Source organism: Orcinus orca, chromosome 16 (assembly GCF_937001465.1).
Source record: "Orcinus orca chromosome 16, mOrcOrc1.1, whole genome shotgun sequence".
Taxonomy (NCBI): domain Eukaryota; kingdom Metazoa; phylum Chordata; class Mammalia; order Artiodactyla; family Delphinidae; genus Orcinus; species Orcinus orca.
The window spans coordinates 6,791,414-6,804,885 of NC_064574.1; the positions used below are offsets into that span (position 1 = coordinate 6,791,414).

A 13,472-nucleotide genomic window follows, 5' to 3' on the forward strand; every position below is an offset into this window, starting at 1 on the left:
ACGAAGAGTAGCCCCCACTCACCGCAACTACAGAAAGCCCACATGCAGCAACAAAGACCCAACGCAGCCAAAAAATTAAAATAAATAAATTTATTTAAAAAGTAAATAAAGTGAGATCCCTGCCTCACACCATATGCTAAAATTATTCCTAGTGAACCAAAGATTAATGTTAAGTAAGGTAGTGGGCAAATGAATAAATTAAATAATAAATCTAAAAGGACTAGAGATATAGGTATGAATTAATATTTTATAATCTTGGAAATACTCTCTTGACGTATGGCACTAAAGAGTGAAATTATAAAGAACAATTTTGACTACCTAAAAATTAAAATTAAAAACTATGAACGGCAACTAAAACGTTATAAACAAGTTGAGAAATAACAAAATTGGTGAAATTAAGGAAAATACGTAAAAAATGACAAATGTATGGCATAGACCTTCATCTATAAAGAGTAATTGGTAATCAATAAGAAAAAAGCTCAATATACTGATACAATATAAACAGGCACATATCTAAACAAGAAATGCAAACAACAAACATGAAATTATAACCACCTCATTTAGTTTGGTGCCTGCCACATCGTAGATGTTCAGTATAATGGTTGTTTGTTGTCTGAACCTGTCCTGAGTCAAATAATCATAGCTCACTAAGCCCTAACCAGGGGAGGCAAAGAGTGAGGAAAAGCACAGAACTCAGCTCTGTCCCCAGCCTGCAGACAGTGCACTCCTAGCAGCCACTGAGGAAGTTCCTGCCACTTACGAGCTGTGTCACTTTGGCCACGTAGTTGAACTTCTCTTTGCCTGGCAAGTTGAGAAAATGAGGATAAATGAGGACAGTATTAATACCTACCTCATGGGACTGCTGCAGCATGAAACAAGTTAATACACGTAAAGTACTGAGAACAGTGCCTGGTTCGTCATGAAGGTTCAACAACGCACTCCAAAGTTCAGAAATAAAGCTACAAAGGGAAGCTAGGATACGCCCACCATTCACTGATCTGTTCATTCAACACATACTTAGTCAGTGCCTAGTATGTGCCAGGCATTAGTAGAGTCATGATAGATGCTCATTAAATATTAAGACAGAAACTGAAGCAGTCACAGTAAAGGGGAGATGATCCGTGAAGGGGAAACACCTGGTCGGTGGAGGGACCCCAGACTTGGGGCCTGACGCAGGCTCAACGGCCAGGGGAAGACGCTTCCTGGAGAAGACAATTTTCAAGCTCAGCCTGGGAAGATGAGTGAGAGTTTTCCAAGAGAGGATAACTCCAGGCAGAGGAAGCAGTAGATTCAAACTCTCAGATGTGCGAGAGACGTAAAGTCAGTTCGGTCCATATTTTCTCACAGTGTTGCCCTGTCATTAAGGGGCGGGCTTGGGAGCAAGTGTGTCCTGAGTTACATTCGGGCTCTGTAACTTTCTGGGTGTGTGTGTGTGTGTGTGTGTGTGTGTGTGTGTGTGTGTGTGTGTGTGTGTGTGTGTGTCTCTGCTTCCATCACCTAATCTGTGGAATGACGATAGGCTGCCCTGTTGGGAAGGCACACAGGGCAGGCCTCTCAGCCAGAAATCCATCTCTTGGATGGGATTTTCAACTGATCACACAACTGACCCCTAAAGGCCATTGCTCAAGAGTTAGGACTTTGGGCAGCCCGAAGCCGGGCCTCCCAAATCATCTTCGGGATGATTCTCGTTCAGATTTCTCACTATTGACATTTGGAGCCAGACAATTCTTTATCATGGGGGGAGCTGTCTTGTGCGTTGTAGATGTTTAGCAGCATCCCTGGCCTCTACCCACCAGCTACCAGTAACAACCGCCCTCCACGACCCGCCATCACCACCAGCCAGTTTCGATAATGGAAAATGTCTCCAGATGTTTCCAAGTGTCGCTTCGGGGACAAGCTCACTCCATTGAGAACCACTGTTCCAGGTCAATAAGGGTCTTCTGGGAACAGCCCAGCTGGGTAGAGCAGTCCCTTCCCCACCAGGGAGAAATAACTACACTCCACTGGGGTCCACAGGCCAAATTCCAGCTTTGAGTATGTTTTGTTTGAGCCAGGGGACATTTTAAATCTTCTTGATGAGCTGACAATAGTCTTAAAACTCAGGACATTCCATATACACCCTACTGTACACAAAGAAGATTACCAACAAGGACCTACTTATAGCACAGGGAGCTATACTCAATATTTTGTAATAACCTATAAGGGAAAAGAATCTGAAAAAGACTTATATAGATAGATAGATAGATAATATACATATATAATACATATATATATATATATATATATATATATAACTGAATCACTTTGCTGTACACCTGAAACTAATACAACATTGTAAATCAATTATACTTCAATTTAAAAAGTAAAATTAAAAAGAGAAACACTGGGCTTCCCTGGTGGCGCAGTGGTTGGGAGTCCGCCTGCCGATGCAGGGGACGCAGGTTCGTGCCCCGGTCTGGGAAGATCCCACATGCCGCGGAGTGGCTGGGCCCGTGAGCCATGGCCGCTGAGCCTGCGCGTCCGGAGCCTGTGCTCCGCAACGGGAGAGGCCACAGCAGTGAGAGGCCCGCGTACAGCGAAAAAAAAAAAAAAGGAGAAACACTAAAAAAAAATAAAATAAAAATTTTAAAACGAAAAATCAAGATATCTCACAGAAAAACCCAACTTTCCGGCTTCCCTTGAAGATGGGACCATCTGGCATCACTGCGCCTGCATCCAACAGGCAGCAGGTGCTGAGAACTGAGTCACATCCTCCTCCTTCAGGTGGACGTGGGCTTCCTGTTTGCTACAGTCCCGACCCCTCTCTATTCTACCCTAAATTCTGAGGACCAAAGTCCGTTTCCATCTGGCCTGTTCCATTTTCACAACGCTGCCAGCCCCTGAAGGTGTTGGAATTTGGAGCTCTTGATCTAATGTGCTTGCATGCACACACACACATGCACATACATACAAGCACCAACACACACATCTACACATGAATACGCGCACATATACACATGTGCACGGACATGCAGACACATATACACATACACATATGTACACACGTTCACATCCACTCACAGATACGCACATGCCCGCACGCACACACACAGACCCCCGTAGCTCGCCTACCCCTGTAGGCCGCAGCCCAGGGCACCCTGCGTGCCTGGTGTGCACACCTGGCTGCGAGGCTCTGCGCTTTGAAGTGCTGCCTTCCTCCCCACGGGGACTCTTTGGGTGTCACGTGGATTGATGGATGGGACAGCTCGGCTCTCAAAAACTGCCACATGTGTTTATTACGGCGATGAGTGTGGGCCAGCCCGCTTCTGGCTTGTGTAAGTGTAAACTGGTGACAACATGTGCTCCACAGAAGGCAGATGTCAAAGCGGGCCAGGGCAGCCAAGCGCAGGCTCCGAGACCACCCAGGGGCAGCGCTCACACTGGCCGGGCTCCGGTCACCGTGTTGTTTCCCTGGCCTTTGGCGAGAGAACTGAAGGACATGGAGAGTGACACCAGCCACCAGGACAGGTCTGACGTGAAGATCGAAGCCACTCAGGTCAGTGCCACCAGCTGCCGGATGTTGCCCCTGTGATCCGTTTCACCTGGGAGAGCCCACATGCTGCACAACCGTTCCATTTGGTTCTCTCCCGAAGATTCTCATCCCCTCGAGGCCACAAGATCAGACACCAGTGGGGCAGAACGATTTCCTCACCTCTGTTTGAATAATAATAATTATGCACTGAGGTCTAAGCGGTCCCAAGCACTTTTTGGTCACTTCAAAATCATTACCTTGCTAGGGCTTCCCTGGTGGCGCAGTGGTTGAGAGTCTGCCTGCCGATGCAGGGGACACGGGTTCGTGCCCCGGTCCGGGAAGATGCCACATGCCGCAGAGCGGCTGGGCCCGTGAGCCGTGGCCGCTGAGCCTGCGCGTCCGGAGCCTGTGCTCCGCAAAGGGAGAGGCCACAACAGTGAGAGGCCCGTGTACCGCAAAAAAAAAAAACCATTACCTTGCTAAATTTTCACTACAATCTCATATGAGGAAGGTGGCTTCTTACCCCCATTTTGTTGAAGCTCTAAAGACTGTATCAATTGCTAAGATTTATCCAACACTTAGTATGCGCTGAGCATAATTAACAGACATCCTATCAATTGATCTTTTCTACAGTTTTATGAAAGAGGTTTCATTATTGTTCTCACTTTATAACTAAAAAACTGAGGCTTATGATCTCTTTCTTCTCCTCTTCCTCTCTCTCCTCTCCTCACCATCACTCTTCAGGCCGAGGTCTATCGAGCCTCATATATGCCAGGTACCACGTCAGGCACTCGACTGCCACTATCTCCATCCATCGCCCCAACAGCCCTGGGAGGTGGGTGCCTTTGTGACCAATCCCCAGAGGAAGGAACCAAGACTCAGCATCACACTTGGAAGCCTCAGACCCAGCTGGGACTCGGGAACCAGTGGGGACTGTCCACCCTGCTGGCCTCAAGAGGATGTGCGGTTCTCAACAAGGACCAGCACAGCATCCACTGGACCAGAGCTGACCCCGGAAGCCTCATACACTCAGCAGCCTGGAGTACCGGCAGAGGGTCACCGTGCTCGGACAGGCACCGGGCCTCCAGGAAGAATCTCCACTGTCACTTAGACCAGGATTTTGGGACCCTCCACCTGGGAAGTCACCGGGGTCTCTTTATAAGGTGCAAAACCTGCCTTGCAACTTCTAATCTGTGAAATTGGCCCTAGAAAACTGGGCAGTTACAGAGAGGCCAGGTGCCAAGCAATCTCAAGAAGTAAGCAGAAATATGGGACTTCCCTGGTGGCACAGTGGATAGGATTCTGCGCTCCCAACGCAGCTGGTCCAGGTTCGATCCCTGGTCAGGGAACTAGATCCTACATGCATGCTGCAGCTAAGAGTTCACATGTCACAATGGAGGAGCCCATGTGCTGCAACCAAGGAGCCTGCCTGCTGCAACTAAGACCCGGTGCAACCAAAATAAATAAATATTAAAAAAAATACGATGGCATTTGTTATCTTAACAACGTGGGGCATTTTGAAGCGCCCGATGCATTGGGAAACATAAATTGCCGGGAGTTACAAACTGCTTTCCTTCATTCAACCTGAAGGATGCTGCTAAGACAGATCTGGGTGCAGTCAGACATCCTTCTTTTTTTTCTTTTTCCTACAAACCTGTGTAATAGTTTGGCTAAAACCAGCTCTTTCCAAGAGGCAGTATATATAACCAGACTCTGGAATTAGCCAGACGTGGGTTCGGATCCCAGCATCACCATCCACTTTCTAGCTGTGTGGACTTAGCAAACTGTTCAGCCTCTGGAAGCTTCCGTTTCTTTAGCTGCAAAATGGAGCAGAGAAGAATCATGAGATGCACCAAGCTGAAGGTGTAAGTCAGCCGAGCGCCTGACACGGGACGTGGCTGATAAATATTTGCCGGCGCTTTTTTTATGCTGGTCATGGTTTCTCCCTGGCCGCCCCATTGCGTGAGCGAAGAGGCCCCTGGCAGTGTTCAGGCTCCGTTATAAGACATGTCTGTTATCCTGAAGGCGGGTGCTTTCCATTTCCCACTCCTACATCTTTCCTCTGTATCTGGAGACTGTGCCAAGCCCAATATCGTGTCTTTTTAGCGAACATTAGAAACTAGAGTTTTAGTATTTTTTTAAAAATCTGAACTTGGGAAAAGGAGGGAAATGTTTCCCTGAAAGAGAGAGGTGTGCAGAGAAAATTTGGAAGCCTAACTTCATTCCTAATTGAGGCAGAGTTTTCTCAGCCACCTAGATAGGTATCAAATAATTACAGCTCAACTGCTGTAATTCAGCACCTGGGCTTTGGTGAAATTATTTTTTAATGTATCACCTGGGCTGTTTGATGTTTGATTTACGCCCAGATGTCAAGGTATTAGACAAACATCCAACACCCTGTTGCTAGGGCACAGCCAAGGAAGGCTGCTGGTATGTCAGAGGATGGAGGTTTCTTACCCATAAGGTGACCAACCATCCTGTTGCTGGAACCAAGGGCTTCCTGGAATTCAAGACTTTGAGTACTAAAACTGAGAAACTTCTGGGCAAACCTGGACAAGTTGGCCAACTCAACTATCAAATACAAATTCTTGCTTTCTTCCAAACAAGCAAAAACACATTTTAATCAGGGCAACGAGGCATACGCTAAAAAACTATATTTCCCTTGCAGTTAGGGATGGTCATGTGGTACATTTCTGGTCAGTGAAATGTGAGTAGAGGTCCCAAATAGGGCTTCTGGGGAAGCTCTTTAAAGGCGACTAATTCAATAGGTACCAGCCCTTTTAAACCCTCCATCTCCCTGCATCTCCATGCCTGGGATGTGGATATGATGACTGGAGCTTCAACCTCCATCTTGGGACCATGAGGCAACCTTGAGGCTAAAAACTATGCTGTTGGGACGGCAGGACAGAAAGCAAGGAGCTTGGGTCCCTGATGACATTATGGAGTCACCATCCAGCCCTGGATTTTTTTTCTTTTATGTAAGAGATAAATAAACCCTGCATTGCTTTAAGGCCCTCTAACAGGCTTCTGTTCGTAGCAGCCAAATTAGTAAAGTGACTAAGCGTCCTGGTTTCCCTGGGATTGTCCCAGCTTTAGCTCTGTAACCCCTCAGTCCCGAGCAAACCAGGACAGTTGGTTACTCCACAATAAGAATCCTACGGATATGACTGGGGACTTGGGGAGGAGGACGCTTCATTTGTGGGAGGTTTCTGACGAAAAGATGATCCTAGATGAGGCCCGTGGGTGTAACAGGATTGAACACAGCCTCCTCTGCCCTCAGCACAGGGGAAGGGATAAACCAAAGAGAACACACCTCAGCCTGTGCTGGCGTGACAACAAAAATTATAAATGAGTACAACCCCTGAGGTATGCAGAGCACTTTGTTTATCACAAAGCACCCTCCAAGTAGGCTGTAAGGATGCAGGTCTCTCTCCCTCCTTCGATCCATTTGAGCTCCTACCATGTACCAAGCAGGGTTTGGCTCCGGGAACAGAGTGAGATACAAAAAAGTAGATGGTTCTTGCCCTCTTGGGAAAGACGGGGACTATAAGATCAACAGGTAAATAAATACGTAATTATAACCAGTTGTGAAGGAAAGCATATAGAGGAGATAAGGAGTGGGGGCACCCACGTAGATGGGGAGAGCGGGGAAGACTCCTGCAGACTCCAGACATGACCAGTAAGTGGGAGATGGAAGGACAAGAGGTGACTGTGAACAGCGCTCCAGGCAGAGGCACTGACAAAAAGGCCTGGAGGGAGAAAGTCGCTTTCTGGGTTGAAGACACAGAAAGGCATCCGTGGGGCTGACACCCGCTCAGGGGCGGGGGCACGAAGTCGGACAGGGTGGCAGGGACCGAGTCCTGCCCAACTTGAAGGCCTGGCTTTGAATTTCAGTCCTGCCACTTAGCAGCTGTGTGACTGTGAGTAAGTTAGTTAACCACTCTGAGCCCCGATTTTCTCACTTGTACAGTGGATCATCACAGGGTGGTTTTGAGAGGCGAAGAAACAAAAAATATTGAGTACTTGGCCCGTAGAGGAAATGGTAGCTATTGTGACTGTCAAAGCCCACGGGGGAACTGTTCCTTCCCCAGGTGATCATGATCGAATCAATGATATGGACGAAGAAAAGGATCCGGCTCTGAATCCAGCCGAAGCAAGAGCACTTTCATGCAAAGGACCCTTTATGAACATCGAGCTCATCTTTTCAGCCCTGGAAAGGCTCTCCCTGCTCCTCCCACCTTTCTCTGCCCAAGTCGCAGAGCAAGTGTCTGCAACACCTGAACAGGTAATTATAGCTGTAAAGACAAGGAAGGACTCTGTCTCATTTCTGGAGTATTTCCCCCACCCCCTCATCACTCACCTCTGTGGCGGCAAAGGGGTGGATTTTCCACCAGTCATTAAATGGACACAGGACAAGGCCGGGATGTCATTTCATCGAAAGCTCTGACATCCGTTAGGTCCCGCACAGCCCTGCCCCCAGCCCGGACCCTCTGGTTTTCCTGGACACAACCTGGGGGCAGCACAGCTTCCCCGCAGGCGCAAGAGCCACGGCTGTGCTCCTGCGGCCTCGTCGTCGTGTCTGCTAGGCTGTGCGCAGCCACAAAAAAATCTCTGGTAAACATTATAAGCCAAAACCTCTACAACAAACTCAGTTAACTTTCTCCATAACAGAACTTATTAAATATCTCATAAAGGGCCCATGTTGCTTTTGCATCTCAGAGATCTTGCTTTCCGGGGGCGGAGAAGTTTCTGAGGGGCCTGGAGGGAGACCTCTCTAGAAAGTCACTCCTGCAACTCCCAGAAGTTAACTATCCTGACTCCAAATGCCTTCCAGCACCTCTTCCGGGCACCTGGCCCTGGGCACTGACCCCGATTCCCATCATGTCCCCCTCAGAACTCCTGCAAATGGCATCTGTCTTAGGTCAGCTTCCCCAGAAGCAGAGCCTGATGCCAGGATTCATTAAGGGGAGACCAAAAGGACATGGGGCAGCGGGCCCAGGCAGGGGGAGCTGAGGAAGGTGTGATTGCAGGGGAGTCCGGGAGGGTGGCTTTGACCTGATCCTGTGGGGTAAGTTACCCCGTATGTTTTCCTGGCTTGGGGGTAAGAGATGCCAGGCTTTCATAACCCTCACCCGCCTGCCTCTGGCCAGGGGCCGTCCTGGGCACGCAAACTCCCAAGTATTTCTGGATCTCCGGGCCTGCCCAGGCGTCACACGGCTAATCTCAAGGCAAGTCTCCAAAGACCGGTCACTGGAAACGGAAGTGCCCAGGAAAGCAACACACAAATCCTCGGGGACCCAAAAGGACAACCACTGTCGGCCGCAGACACTCCTCCTACTTGGATGTTTCATGAAGTGAATATACGCCCTCATCTCAAGTCAACCACAGGCCTGCGAGCACCGGGCTTACATCAGACGTTGATTTTCTGCATCCCAGAGCCTAGCTGACCCTCGGTCTCCAGTGATGAGTGAATGAATTAATCATAAGAGGACTGGCCCCATGACTGTCTGGGGTCAAGGACCCACACAGGGATGCCCTCCTGGCCCAAACCTGCCAGCCTCTTGTCCCCAACTTCCCTTTCCCCATTGTTTCTCAGCTGGATGATGAGAGCCTTGGGTGACGCTAGGTCTTATAACCCTCTTGCAGCGCAACTGCTAGGTGGGGTCTCTGGACCAGCAGGATCACATCACCCGGGAACTTGTTACAAATGGAAAAATCCCAGCCCAGACTAAGAATCAGAAACTATGGGCACGGGCCCTGAAGCTTAGACCACACCCAGCCCCTCAAGAATAAGGGCCTCAGATCCCACACAGGGCTAGGGACACAGAGGACACAGCTGACACTATTGTAGCTGAGGCATCTGTAGTGGCTTCTGTTGGGGATAGTAACCCATGGTCAGACCCTGCCTTTCTGCCTCTCCTCCAAGGCCAAGGCTCACCTCACCCATCGTTCATTCACCCATCGTTCATTTTGTACTTATCCACCCCACACTCTGTGCTGGGCACCTTCTTGGGTGCTGGGACATCGGGAAGCACAACACAAGGTCTGGTGCCAAGTGTTCTGGTCACAGTGATTTCGAAGGAGGAGCAGAAGCCCACCCCCCGTCAGCTCAGGTGAAAAGGGAGTTTGTCATAGGAACGCACAGGACTCTCAAAGACGCCAAGGATGAGACGTACGCTGCGCCTCCGGAACTGGGACTGGGGACCAGGGGCCGCCTGTTCGCCCTGCGTTCCAAGAGCAGCGTCTTTCAGCTCTGCCCACTCTCTCTCTCTCTGAGACACGGTTCTTTACATTTCTGCACTCTGCCAGCCGTGGGGTCTTGGCTTTGCCCTCAGTCTCCCCTGGAGGTCAAAAGATGGACCTTGAAGTTCCAGTTTCTAGACACCGACATCAGTGGAAGAAGGACAGCCTCGTCTGTGCATCTCCCCTTTCTAGGAGCATGTGATGCTTTCCTGGAAGCTCCCACAACTCCCTGAAGGAAATGGATCACATGTTCACTCCTTAACCAGCCTTGCCGGGGCAGCAGGACCACAGCAAACCTGCCACAGACCCATCCTCTTTCTCCCAGTGTTTCCCAAAGCCCCACATTACTGCCCGGACCATCCCTCCAAGCGGCTCTTCCTGCCTTCCATCTCCCCTCACCTGTGTCATCCTACAAAAGGCCGGCAGACTAGCCTCCCAAGAATATTATTCTGCATGCCACTTCCCTGCTCAAGAACCAACTATGACTCCCTATTACCTACTGCATTTAATTGTAACACCTTTGTCTAGTCTGCAAGACCCTTCAAGACCTATGACCATTAGACACACCTGTCTATTGACAACTATCCCTGGCATATCCTAATGGCTACCATTTGGTCAAATCGGATTATTCTTTTTTCTTTTTTTTTGAAATGTGATTTATTTCATTGTTTTTTTTTTGGCTGTGTTGGGTCTTCGTTTCTGTGTGAGGGCTTTCTCTAGTTGCGGCGAGAGGGGGCCACTCTTCATCGCAGTGCACGGGCCTCTCACTATCGTGGCCTCTCTTGTTGCAGAGCACAGGCTCCAGACGCGCAGGCTCAGTAGTTGTGGCTCATGGGCCCAGTTGCTCCATGGCATGTGGGATCTTCCCAGACCAGAGCTCGAACCCATGTCCCCTGCATTGGCAGGCAGATTCTCAACCACTGCGCCACCAGGGAAGCCCCAAATCAGATTATTCTTGCATAGTGTCCAAACACATGCCAGTTTCTACTTCTTGACTTTTATCAAGCTTGTCCTTCCACCTGAAATGCCCTCTTCTCTTTTCCATCTAATAAAAACCTACCCATCCTTTAAATCTGGTTATACATGGTGCTGACACAAGAGCGGCATCCAGGATACCACACAGGGACAATAGATGCGCGACTTTGACACACGTCATGGGTTCAAGTTCCATTTCTACCAGGACTGTGTGACCTAGGCATGCCAACAACCCGCCTGAGCTGTTTTCGCATCTTTAAAATAGCAACAATAAGACATAGCTCACGGTGCTGCCTGGAAGTTTAAAAAGGCAAAACACACAATAAGCGCCTGGCACACACTAAATGCTCGATAAACAGTACAGGTAATGAGAAATCTCCCAAATACGCAAACTTTGGCATTACTGTTGCAGCTGCTGTTAATACTGGGAACCTTTCTTTTCCCCGGCCAACTTCTTGACCTCTTATCTCATCTGCCTCAAAAGCTGGAGTCAGTCTGCCTCTCGCCTCTGGGTGACTTTGTTCTTGGGTGTGGAGGAGAGATGCTTCCTAACGGATGTGCCCAGGCCTATGTTCACATTTGGGCTTACCTATGAGCCTGGCTGAGGTATGTGGTCTTGGAAGCTGGTTGAGTCCAGCTGCCCCGCACCTCCGGGCAGTCTGCTCCCCTTACATGATCATCGCTGGATGTCCTATGCCCAGGGTCTGGCTGCCAGTCCTGCCCAGCCAGGTGACAACTGCAGACTCTGAAATTCACAACCTGTAGCAACCAGGTAGGACCAGTTCCTAGGAAACAGCACTGGGCAAAGGTGAGACCCCTTCTTAGCAAATCAAAGGGCAGCTGGACAGTCCTGACTGTGGTCCACCTTTCACAAGAAGACAGAAGCTGCCCATCTCGGAGGCATCCCAGGATGAGGCAATGGCTCTCATTTCTCACTTTTCTCTCTACTGCCAAGGTCAAACCCCAAACTCGGAGGTTGACAAAGGACAGACATAGTACCGCCTCCAGAGACCTCGCCTGAATGGGAAGATGCGAGATTTATGAACGTGTTCCCAAACTCCAAAAGCACCTCAGGTGTCCTTATGACCTCAGCACCCAAGCCCACATGGAGAGCCTTTCTGTGTGTTTGGAATAGAGGTGAAATGGGGTGAGGAGGGTAGTGGACTCATGGTTGAACCAGAGCAGAGCCCAAGGCTTCTAGCTCTCTGGGAGATCGTGGGCTCATTGCTTCAGCTTTCTGGGTCTGTTTTCTTATCTGCAAGGGGTGGATCACAGCAGAGATGGCAAGCAGATTCCACCTCCCCTGCCAGCTCAGGCTGATCAGTAGTGAGTATCTGCTGTGCTGGGTGGAGAAGGCTTCTGTAGCTGAATCTAGCATTGGCAGTGTTGCTGCTACTGCTGCTAGCTAGCAGGCGTGGAGCATTATGATACTCCAGACAGTGTTAAGCACTTTACATAGATCTCATTTTATTCTCACAGCAACTCTGTGAGGTAGTACTGTTTATGTCTATTTTGCAGATAAGGAAATGGAAGCTCAGAGAGGTTACGTAACTTGTCCCAGGACACACAGCTAGAAAGTGAAAGATCCTGGATTCAAAGCCAGCCAGTCTGGTTTTGGAGCAGAAGCTTCTTAACCTCTGCACTTTGTGGAGTGCTACAATCCATTAGTGATGTCTGCCACGGGTGCCTAAGTGGCAATGATGGTGCATGTGCTATGAAGAGCTAGTGGTGAAGTTTGTACTTTTTAAAATTACTCACAGTTAATGTAGTATGGTGTCTTAGAATTGAATCAGTTGGGGAACTGGTGTTATTTAACTGAAATGTGATCACTGGAGTTTGTGCATAGCAGAACCGAGCAAAGTGAGGACCTTTCCAAAAGGAGCCCATGGAGAAAGACTGACTCCAACAAATCAGTCAATGAAGGCTTGGTTCTCTGTTCTGCATATCCACACCCTGCCCTGATTCCAAGGCCTTTCAAGCCCTGCCTCCTCCAGGATGGCTTCCTGGCTTTTTCTATGTTCTCCCACTCTTCCTAGCCCTACAACTACTTCCATTCCAAAGCACCTGGTGTTCTTGGGGGGGTGATAGTTGTTTTCTTCTGTCTCCCCATCTCAAGGCACACCACATCTGGTGTCGAGGGTACAGAAGGTGATGTTTGCAGCAATGGGGCACATGAGATGATCTCTAGGTGGTACACAGATGAACGATTCTTTTCTTGTAACAATTTTGCTTATTTATTTTTATGGCTATCTTCTATGTGTGGGAACTAATACTGGTTTTCCATTTACAGTGGTGATAGAGAGGTTCTTTTTTTTTTTTTGCGGTACGCGGGCCTCTCACTGTTGTGGCCTCTCCCATTGCGGAGCACAGGCTCTGGACGCGCAGGCTCAGTGGCCATGGCTCAAGGACCTAGCCATTCCGCAGCATGTGGGATCCTCCCGGACCGGGGCACGAACCCATGTCCCCTGCATCGGCAGGCGGACTCTCAACCACTGCGCCACCAGGGAAGCCCAGAGAGGTTCTTTTTAAATAAGTGCATTTATCTGAGAAAGGTAAGTTGGTTATTCGTATAGATTGTATGAGAATATAGCAAAACTCCTGAAATGCCAGGCAAACGATGAAGACTGGGGAATGCTATAACCTGAATGCACCCCACCAGAATCCATTGGTTGAATCCCAGTCCCTAGTGTGATGCTGTTTGGAGGTGGAGACTCTGGGACGTAAGTCATGAAGGTGGAGCCGT

At 49.1% G+C, this 13,472-nt stretch overlaps 1 protein-coding gene across 4 annotated transcripts in view; it reads right to left on the bottom strand.

Moving 5' to 3' along the window:
• The window catches only part of TFAP2C (transcription factor AP-2 gamma), a 221,380-nt gene that overhangs the window by 47,619 nt on the left and 160,289 nt on the right, over positions 1–13,472 (bottom strand). Inside the window, exon 8 of one of the 4 annotated variants that reach the window (XM_049698950.1) lies at positions 3,025–3,693. The exons of the other annotated variants lie outside the window; for them this stretch is intronic. Coding sequence (XP_049554907.1) covers positions 3,537–3,693 — 157 coding nt within the window. The 3' untranslated portion in view covers positions 3,025–3,536. Of the gene's footprint in view, positions 1–3,024; positions 3,694–13,472 lie in introns of those variants that run through there. 4 annotated transcript variants of the gene reach the window in all.